Here is a 10693-nt window from a genome sequence, read left to right as displayed (position 1 = left end):
CAGCCTTTACATAGCTATTAAAGGCGCACAGCAGATCTTCGTGACTGTACGCCGTAGCCGAAACCTCCGGCTGCTCCGGTGAGGACCTCGCGTCGGGCACGAAACCGTCCGCCATGTTGGTAAGCGTAGCTGGGTTGCTCATACTATTGGCTAGGGTCAAGAGCTTGAGCTCGTTTCTCATTGGCTGTTGATTCGTGTGGTTGCATGTGACTGCATGTGCGTGTACAGGTCGCGCAGAGTTGTCGTTGAAGTCGCAGCGGTTGCCTTCGTTCGTAAGCATAGTGGTCGCTGAGTCTATACGCAAATGTGTGAACGGGCCTTTACTCGTTACTCGCAAATAAAAGTAATGCGTTACCGTCCTACGTTACCTTAGAATAAAAGTGATGCCTCACCGTTACCGGTACCGATAAAAAGTAACCCATGTTACTTTTGCGTTACTTTTTATATTATAAAAAACACAATAAACAATTTACACTTTTGATGTTACAGGTATGCATGAGCGGCATATTTCGACAAGCGTTATGTGCATTCAGAAGCTGAACATAATTTATCTTTATTACGGTTTCACCTAAATACTCACCAGCAAAATGAAAAGAACTCCAAAATTCACATGGATTGACGCTTATGAAAACAAATTATTAAAGTGTAATTTTTTTATTATTTGAAGAAAAAGTAACTACGTTACACGTTGCTCGAACTAAGTAACTTAATTACGTTACCAATTACTGTTTTACCTTTACCGGTAAAGCAGTTACTTGTGACGTATATCCCGTTACCTAAAAAACAAATGTATCGCAGTATTTGTAATTTAGCCTTAAAATATTTGTATCTCAATATTTGTATTCTAATTTTTTTTTGTGTGTATTATATCTGCATAGCTGTGGCTGCAAGAGAAGTGTACATTTTTAGTACAAGTTGGCGCCAAATGACAAGTGGTCCAAATTGCGACATTTTGAGTTTTGCGCCATATGTATCCCAACATGTGATTAATTGTATACTTTACTGACATGTGCCGGCAACCGTCCGCTTTACTACACAGGATATCTGCTACAGTTGATGGAAACACGCCGGCGAAACGGATCACATTTACAATCACGGTTCGACGATCGATACCAAAATGGGTGTAAATTCTACAATTCGGTATTTCCGGTGGAGTGCAGCTGTGTTTGGATAAGTTAGCGTACGAAGATAATCACTTAGTCCCTTTGTTTGTATGATAAGCTAACTGTGAAAAAAAAAATTAAGTCGGGGTTTTGAATGCTATGACGATAAATTGTTTAAATAATAATAAATTCACGAGACAATATCGCCACGAGCAGATATCAAGTTTTTTTGGCGAGTTTCGTGTTTTTTCTTAAGGTATAGCTTCTTTCTCTTTTATTATATGGAATAGTCCGGACATACAACAAAAAAACATTGAATAGATATTTATGGTGCGACAGTGACACGAAGAAAACAGTAGTGTGCATTCGCAGCGTCACTATATTTGGTCCGCAGCTAAAGCCATTGGGATACATATGAAGGCTTTCCAAATGCATGCGAGACCTCCATTAGGGCACTTTGTTTCCAAGAGTATTTTTTATCCCGTGGATGTCCACATGTATTAACACAATATACTTATTTCATGATATGTCCTCGATCTTGCTGCAGAAGAGGTATGCAGGTGAGCCATCTGGTGACCTTCCGGGTGACATACATCGGCAGGAACATCACCGCCACACGTGTCGTGTGCAATAACCCCAACACACGTGTCTATCTTAAACTGGATGTTAGTCGACTGTAATAAGAGCATGTGGCTGTTATTTTCAAAGTTAGTGTTTGGCTTAGTGATAAATCAAACGTCAATTCTTCTCGCTGCACCATCCAGTCGTAACAGCCCGCGACCCGGATGTGGCACACACACGTGGCCGCTAGGCTTTTTTCTATATTAATACTGACATATGTGGTCTTAGCTCCGACTCATTTTAGCAGCTTTCAGATAGGGCTTCACCATGATGGTCGAGAACATGACAATTTTTGTGGCCTTTCTGGCAATTGGTAAGTCTCTAACGATGGTTCCGATACGCTGTCGCGCGGGGGCATTAATACGATTTAGGGATACATGCACCCTGCAAACAAGAATGTTCAATTTAGCCATGTCCCTAATATTTACCCTTCAACTAAGGTTCAAATAAGTTTCTCACTCTGAAAGAAAAGGAGCGCGGATGAGATGGGAACTGGATATAAAGGTTAATGACTTCGTTGGCAAACGTCGGTCGTTGTTACGGTCCTACAACATAGCTGTCCAGCATCGTGGTCAAAATAATAATTTCTCGCTCCCTGGTTAGCTGTCGGTCAGGAATCACTGTTGCGTAATTCCGCATCAGTTGAGAGACATAAACTAGACCGTTCCAGACTAGAATAACGACTAAACGATCATAATATGTCTCATTTGAAAGTGAGCGTATTGGTTGCAATTACCCGGTCTGCAAGCATAACCACTAACCTCAAACAAAACGCCATTTTTTTAACCTTTTAATGTTTACTTGCTCTTTCAGTTACGGTGTTCTCCATGGACAACAGCGAAGCCCACGCGAACAAAGGCGACAAAAATGAGCCTGATGGGTCACCCAGCCAGGCCGAGTGCCAATCTCTGGGACTTTCCGGCCGCCTGGGTGTCGTCACGGGGGGCGCCAGTGGGATCGGCAGGAGCGTCTGCATGGTACTCGCTCGAGAGGGCGCCACCGTCATTGTGGCAGACAGGAACAGAACGGGCTCCGATGAAACTCTACAGATGCTACAAGGTCGGTCGGATCACTCACCACTATCTTTACTAAATGAGTTTACGGCAAATAATTTTTAAACGCCCACCTTACGGAAAACCGAAATGAGCTTATGTTGTCTCTTAAATCTAAACTATGTTTTTAGCATCACAATAACCAATTGTCGGAAGTTAAGCTGTGTATACGTCCAGTTAGGCATATCGATTGCACCCGAGAAAAAACAAAACAAAAATGTTCCGACATCTGTTGGAAATGCTTTGCGTCACTACATATTCCTGAGAGCTAATCTGTGAGCTTTCGTATTCGTTTTCTTGCAGCGTATTCTTGTTGCCTATAGTGGTGGAGACGAATCAGCGAGAAAAGCGTATTAAAACGACTGATAAGAGTGCGTTTTATTTCCGAGTAGGCAAATATGTAATGCGAGCAGTTCTCATCCTAAATTATATCAAGAGTTTTGTTGAGACTTCAGGTAGGGCTTGCTGAACTAGAGTAAATATGCACATAAAGAAAATATCATACGCACCTGTTCTTGTTCAGCTGGCCTTACCTGAAGTAGAAACCAACTAGCTCAGTTTAAGCCTGTTACATTTGTTAAGACAATCAACGAGTTCTGCACTTGTGACGAAAGTTAATGACATCATGGAAAGGTTTAATTTTGAGATAAGATTGCGGACCTTATTCGTTCGCAAATTCTGTTCCATAATTATAACTCGTGAGCAGGAACACACTCTCGCAATTAAAATGGTAACTTTAATCATGAAAGCAAGTGACCCCTGAAATCATCAAAGTATTACTCAATGCCAAAAAGATGCGTTTTTGATGTGACCAAGTTGGTACAGTGTAAAAAACTGTTAAAACATAATTACACAAAGTAACGCGCACTGAGAGCACACCTGGGGATTGCATGTGTTCTCTCCTAAATCGCGGTTGCATCAACCTGGCGGACAATCATTGCTTCGAAGGTAATTTTCTATTCTCGCGCTGCTACTATATTGCAATCCATCTGCCTTCACACGCTTGCACTCAATGGGTAAATCATTGAGATTGGTTGCGAGAGGTCGACGCGAAGACAACGTACAAAAAACGGTTGGCCCGAAAAACTGGATCGGCGCTTGAACATTGAGTTTGGCATACGCGTGAGTGATGTAAAGCTTAATGTCTCCTTAGGCCGGCGTCGTGGACATTAAAACATTTTAGGAAGACGACCAACACTCTTGTCAATTGCTGACCGATTGTATTTTTCCCGGAGAGTCGTTTTTCGGCTGTTTTTACAGGCACGCGCCTAAAGTGCTGAAGATTTTGGTATTGCACGATAGGTGTAGCGCCCTAATTTTCAAAGTGTAAATTGGACACCCAGGAAGGATGATCGCTGTCCGCGTGTGTTTGTGCACCGCAGCTCAGAGCACGCAAAGCGGAAGCTTGGACTGCTCAAATTGGGATAGAGAGTGCTTGAATACGGCGTAGTGCTGAGACCGGATCAGTGGCGCAAGGCTCGTGGTGACAGGTGTCTCAGAATAGATAAATGGGCTAGTTGGTACATCACTGAATAGAAAGCGCCGAATCAACAAGGTCTCTGTTCCCTTCCTTGTCCTTGTTTATTCGGCACTTTCCATTCAGTGACAGGTGTCGTATTGTTAATTTACCGGTGGGGTGTGCGCGTGCGCGGAAACGATGCTCGTTTCTTAATGGCATCTGTATAAATGTTTTGAGTTCTTTTCCCACACGTCTCTTGCGCCAGTGTCGTTTGGAATGCCGAAAAGCAACGCTCTAAGCTCAACCTTCACGTGTTTGTGGATCGTTGGGGTGCGGGGCAGGCGGGGCACACGGCACCTGGTTTGTCGTAGTTTTGCTGGCGCTAATTCGATTCTTCACTTATGCGTTGACCATGGTCATAAGTGCCGCAACGCTCCACATTCAAAACTTAATCTAAGGGAACGCACAGTACAATAAATTTGATTGCAGCTCACCATGAGGGTACGGCGATGTCCTAGTGCACTGACAGTACAATAAACAGCGCAACAGCGCTGTGGACGCATAAAACACTTTTCTGCTTACCTTGTAGGGATACTCATGGTATATTGAGCGCTGCGTTGCGTGGGTTCTCTACGCACACAAGCTTTTGTGCTCTGATTGCCGGGTCGCTCCGGTCCCAACACAACCCCTTACGTTAATGCACAGTACGCAAAAATCGCTAGTTCAATAACAGTACCTGTTCGTTTTGATCTGGATGAAAATCGAACCGGCGTGCGGTCCTGTATCACCACGGCATCATGTACGTTAAACCCTCCAGGTTAGCAGCCGTACTGCAACTATCGAATTTTCCATCGACAGCAGATGGACAAGCATTCTGCTTTCTAAAGGTTGATGCAACACAATTTTGTTCTTGAATTTCTTTATATCTTATTGTTACCTTATGATTGAGGTAAGCAAAACGCGGCTACCTATTGTAAGTAGCACAAATATTTATGACGAAATGTGGTTGTTGTCTCGTAATTTAAGGCCATGAGTGTTCACAAAATCCAACGGATAACCAAACTTGATATTTCTTAGCCAGAGTCTGAAAATTTTGGCCCTAAATTTCCAAACAAGTGCCAGAGTTCAAGATCAATGCCCGGTGGTTTGGACGTCGTCTGATGTCTGTGGGACTGAGTACGCAACCAAATGACAAAATTAGTCTCCACTGCTGGATGTTCAGTTTAAAGCGGCATCTTTGTCCCATTCCTGGAACTTTGGCTCTTACGTGGCACACCAAAAAAAAAAAAAAAAAAAAACGAGACACGGTGTTTTGTAACATAGTTAGGACCAAAGAAAACTATAGAGTGCGCCCAGTTGATCTTACCCATTAAAACGAGCAGAAAGAGTTGACGCCTGTACAGTCGATCTCGCACTGTAAATCAATGCGAAACAAAATCATGAATGAACAAAAATTATTTGATTCAAGTCAGAGTTGTTTCATTTAGATTATAATTATAAGATTTAAATGAGAACCATTTTACTTAATTTATTGGTAAATAAATAGGGTTTCCTAATCAATATATACATTTTACAATATGGCAGACTGATTGATGGATTCCTCCAATTACTAAAAGCAATGCGGGAAAAAAAGATTTACTCTAAATTCAAAGTGGGGATCAATTAACAACTTGTTTATTATTTAAACCTTGCGGTAGTACAGAAAGGGTAACTTTTGTGTTTTAGTTAGTAAATAAACTTTATTTCCTTTTGCTTTCGCGTTGTGACTTTTTTGCAATAAAATATTACTGACCCAGCTCTCGTCCTTTTACCGTCAATTTCTTATTTACATTTAATAAGAAGTTACGTAACTGAAAAACGGAATGGAGAGTAGAAAGAAAGCACAGCGTTTCGTTGTTCTAAGAAGACCTCTGCTTTGTGCTCGTGCTCAGTCTGATATAATTTTTTCTTGCTTGAGAGAACGCATTTACATAGAAAGAAACAAGAAGCATAAAAACGGTAAATATAATTATTTTTAAAAATTATTCTTGTGTGAAAGTTTTTGATTTAAATCGTCAAAAAACACCGGCCTGATTTTAATCACGATTAAAATCATGATCTAAATGTTGCTTTAAATCATCGTAATTTTTATTTTTCTGCTGTAAAACAAGCCGAAAAAAAGAGTTGTCTACAAATCTCTGTGAAGCGAAATTAGAACAGAGCTCGTGAGGAGGAAGAGGGAAGGGTATGCCACTCCTCCTCCTCCATACCCTTCCCTCCTTCTTTCCTTCCCCTCCCGTCCTCCTCCCCTAGTCCTCCTCCACTAGTCCTTCTCCACAACCTCTTTTCTCCCCTTCCTCCTCCCCCTCCGCTCCACTCCTACTCTCCTGTCCTCCTCCTCTCCGCTCCTTCTCCCCTCCTCTCCGCCTTCTCCCCTTCTCCTCCTCCTCCTTTTTCTCCTCCTCCTCCTCTTCCATTATCCTCTCCTCCGTACCCTTCCCTCCTCCTCCCCAGACACTCCCCTCCCCCCACAATTTAACCGCTAAATTCAGCTGGAAATTCACGTCACATGACTTCGTGCCACGTCACACGTGAAATATTTAGTGTCTCCACTAGATTTAGCGGGAAAATTAAAGTCACGTGACCTCAACACCAATTCAATTTCCCGCTAAATTTAGCAGGGAGGTTACGCCGACGCTGCGCAACGCGGAGGCGGGCGCCTGAGAGTTCCGCTCTAAAAATAGGCGCGTGTACATAGAAAGCGCGAACATTCACTGAGTGTGAATAGAGGTGGCGCACCTAGCGAAATTTCAAGGCGTAATTTTTTTTCCTGTATAAATAAGACCAGCAAACTTGCTAAAGTTAACGATGGGCGTATGTGGAGACAACCTAGTTACAGTTACCGAATTAGTCGGTCATATGAGATAAATTCGAAACTTCTCTAAACCACACTGACCATCATTTGCATAATTGAGTACATAAAACTCGCCACATGCATAAAATATATAACGCTTACTAACTTTGGTTGTCAGAGTTAACTATAGACTGCCCGAACTATAAAATCGTCTAGCACCCCTGGAAACGGAAGTCACTTAATTAAACAAAACTGCCATACCTAACATTGTATAAAAGTGAACATCGTCTATATATCTTTTTTTTTTATTGTGATAAGTGATATTTCGTTTTAGCGCCATGTTGTCGTTGCTAGTCTTTAGAACGTAGAATGGTAGAAGCTTCTTTTCCTCGGTACCCTCCATGGCTCCTGATGGAAATAAACAATGTTACAAGTTCTAACGTTCCATGAGTGTATAGAAGTGGACTCTTCGCAGTTAAACAATATAATCATGGTGTAGCAAACCCGAGACTGTGGTAAAAGTAGAGAAACTTGGTCGAAGAAGAAAGCCAGGGGAAAAGTACGTCTCAAACAGTCTCGGGTTTTCTACATCATGATCAATATCCACCAGCTCGCCTGCACACTCACTGTTTTTTCAAACAACATAAGTTTATGCTTTTCGTTCCGACTAGAGACACTAAATTTTCTATGCATAAGATTAAAACACATCAGGCCATCTTTGTGCTTAAAATCATGGTTGCCTGTTATTAAAGAAATATCAGGAATCGCAGAAATTCTTGTCGGTTTTTTTATAATATTAGAAGAGATCGCCAAACAACAAAGCAAGGCAAAGTCACCCGAGCTTTTTTATACTTTAGATAAAGCTCGCATTTTCGACTTTCAGCGAACGCCAATCGCGCCCGATCTGCACTGAACAGCAAACTGACGGCGCTCACATGAATATCAGGGAATAGAGAGCCGATACTCTTGGCGCACCTATATTTGGTGCCTCGAGTGTTAATGATAAGCGATCATTTTGTACCCAACTGAATTTTTCCTCTGTCGTTCCTTTCACAGGCTCGTACCCGGGCGATCACCGCGTCATATACGTTGACGTTTCCAACTCTACGGCCGTCGATGTTCTCTTCGAAGAGATTGCCACTTATTTTCCGGGAAGAAAGATCAGCGTCGTGGTGAACAGTGCCGGCATCGTGGAAGCTGCAGCGCCGATTCAGGACATGAACGACACCCAATTTGACGACACGCTCGCCACGAACCTAAGGGTACGTCCAACCAGATGAACTAACCGTGCTGCAAGCAGCTCGAAATGAGTATTTCTTTGTCGTTCCACGGCATACATATACATTAAAAAAAGAGTTTAGGCAGGCGATCTGCTAAACAGCAATCTCATCAAAATCCCGAGTATTAACAAAGGACGCCTAAGTACTGGCAGAACAAAATGTCGAGGACACCTCCATAGTGAACAAGATGTTAATGAAACCTAGATACCATCATGTGTTTTAAGTATCTTTATTTGTTATGCAGTTATTTTCAGTGAACAAATTATATAACTTTTTCCTCGAGTTATGTCAGCACGCTTTGGTTTCTTTTGCAAAGCAAACGTAGGCTGTTATCGACTTTGACATGAAATAGCTTTATTGTCTTAGCGCAACTGCTATTCTGGCGCTCGAATATCCTCTTTTACAACTAACCAATTCTCGCCCTGTAATACACGCAGTAGGCCGAGGATACCGGTGTTTAAATCACTCTTTAAACTCACGAAGGAGAGTACCAGAGAAGTCCCATAGGTACAACCTCTGGCCATAACGGAACTCATTTGTTTTGCATACGCTTAAGGGATCGTCGAAGGACCCTCATATATTCATGTGAAAGTCTTAGTACCCCTCGCTTCTTTTATGTTATCTGTTTTGCCTTGGGAATCTAAATAGGATACGCTTAAGTATAAAGACACTTGTGCCATCACGCTGCTTAAGTTAATGTTGCATTTTTTTAAATTTCATCGGAATAGCAGGACTGAGGAAATCATTTTTATGATCCGGAATTATCCAGATGTTGGAAGCTGTTCAGTTTGAAGTTGGCGCTTGTCCGTGTTGTACGTGTGTCTTTTTCGTCATGTTCAGTTCGCGCCTTTTAACCTTTTAATCGATGTGAACCAACTAGGCCCAATCAAAGTTTTATTTTATCCAAATGGTTCGTGGAAGAGCAGTCCAATATTGCCTGAGATCCCTCACAGCTTACACAGAGCTCAGGAAGTCGCATTTCCGAATTGCAACTATCGCCCGATTACTCCCCCTGTCGACTCATCAAAAGAGTGAAGGCTTCCACAACTCAATCGGGGAATGGTGTCCATACTCTTAGCTTTGTTTATTTGTTGGGTCTAGTTCACCCACGCGCTCATTCTGATGCATGCTTTATTTCCCGCAGGGCACCTTCCTGATCGACCGCGCGTCAGTGAAGCACATGCTGGCCAATAACGTCACGGACGGCGCAATCGTGAACATCGCAAGCATTATCGCAAAAACTGCCTTCCCGCGGTACACTCCCTATTCAGCGTCCAAGGGCGGCGTCGTGTCCCTCACTAAGGCAGTGGCCCTGGAAGTGGCCAGCAGTGGCATTCGCGTCAACGCCATGCTGCCTGGTCCCGTCGACACCCCCCTGCTTGCAAGGCTACCGCCGGAAGTGAGCTCCGCCTTCATAGCAGCAACTGCCTTCAAGCGCAAGGCGCGTCCCGACGAAATATCCGAGACGATCGCGTTCATGTGCAGTCCGAAGAGTAGCTTCCTGACAGGTGCGGCGATCGATGTCACGGGTGGTATAATAGCATAATATTTACATGGAATAAATTGGCTGCTGTAGTCGCGGAAGGCGCGACAAGTGTCTGCACTGTTCCTTCCACACAGGCTTTATTTAAAATGACTGCAAAATGGTAACATGTGGGAAGGTATCACCAATGCATTTTCACATCGCGTCTTTTGCAGACGTATCCTAGAATGATCGAATCGTGTGAACAAGGTTTTCAGTCACCAGTGCCTAACTTCGCCAGAAAAATCTTGTATAAGAATACCATCTGAGCAACATTGCAACTGGATTGCCATTATCTGGTTTCGGAGAAGTCATAAGAGTGATAAAAGATTACATTCTTAGTTTGTGTCAAACTGCAACTATTTAAACGTATTTGCCACACAGGTACCCCCCCCTCCTCTCCCTTTCCTCCCCTAATTTGTTAGAACAAATATTCCAAGAACCACATGAAAAGAGCAATGACAATCCCTGTAATCATGGAGATTGCTCTTGATGAGAAACACCGAAGAGATTCGTACTTCTGTGACAGTGAAGGTTCTGCAATGCATCCATTTTATCTTTAGGGGGGTTTGCATTACATCTGCTGCCAATAAAAACAAAACTGTGTCACGAAACGCCATTGGCGGTGGCCAGGGATGGGCAAAATACATGCAAATATGTATCGAAATACAAATACAAAATACTTCGTCAAAAATGTATTTAATTACAAATCTAATTACATTTCCCACAAAAATATTTAAGTACAAGATACAAATGCAACCAAATGTATTTGGTCTCCTCCAAATACGTTTCCAAATACAATCCTCAAAATTTGCGTCAGTGA

General features: G+C 42.7%; 1 protein-coding gene across 1 annotated transcript; it reads left to right on the top strand.

The window, feature by feature from the left end:
* The first annotated feature begins 1991 nt into the window (after nucleotides 1-1991).
* On the top strand, nucleotides 1992-10484 carry LOC8038777 ((3R)-3-hydroxyacyl-CoA dehydrogenase). The gene is made up of 4 exons (XM_002412878.5): nucleotides 1992-2037; nucleotides 2538-2783; nucleotides 8125-8330; nucleotides 9493-10484. The coding sequence occupies exons 1-4, from the start codon at nucleotides 1992-1994 to the stop codon at nucleotides 9892-9894; spliced, it is 900 nt and encodes a 299-aa protein (XP_002412923.3). The 3' UTR covers nucleotides 9895-10484.
* Nucleotides 10485-10693: the final 209 nt, after the last annotated feature.

This window comes from Ixodes scapularis, unplaced genomic scaffold, assembly GCF_016920785.2.
Source record: "Ixodes scapularis isolate PalLabHiFi unplaced genomic scaffold, ASM1692078v2 ptg000292l_1__unscaffolded, whole genome shotgun sequence".
NCBI classification, from domain to species: Eukaryota; Metazoa; Arthropoda; class Arachnida; order Ixodida; family Ixodidae; genus Ixodes; species Ixodes scapularis.
The sequence above is the reverse complement of the archived record's forward strand: the minus strand, read 5'-3'. Positions and strand labels throughout refer to the sequence as shown.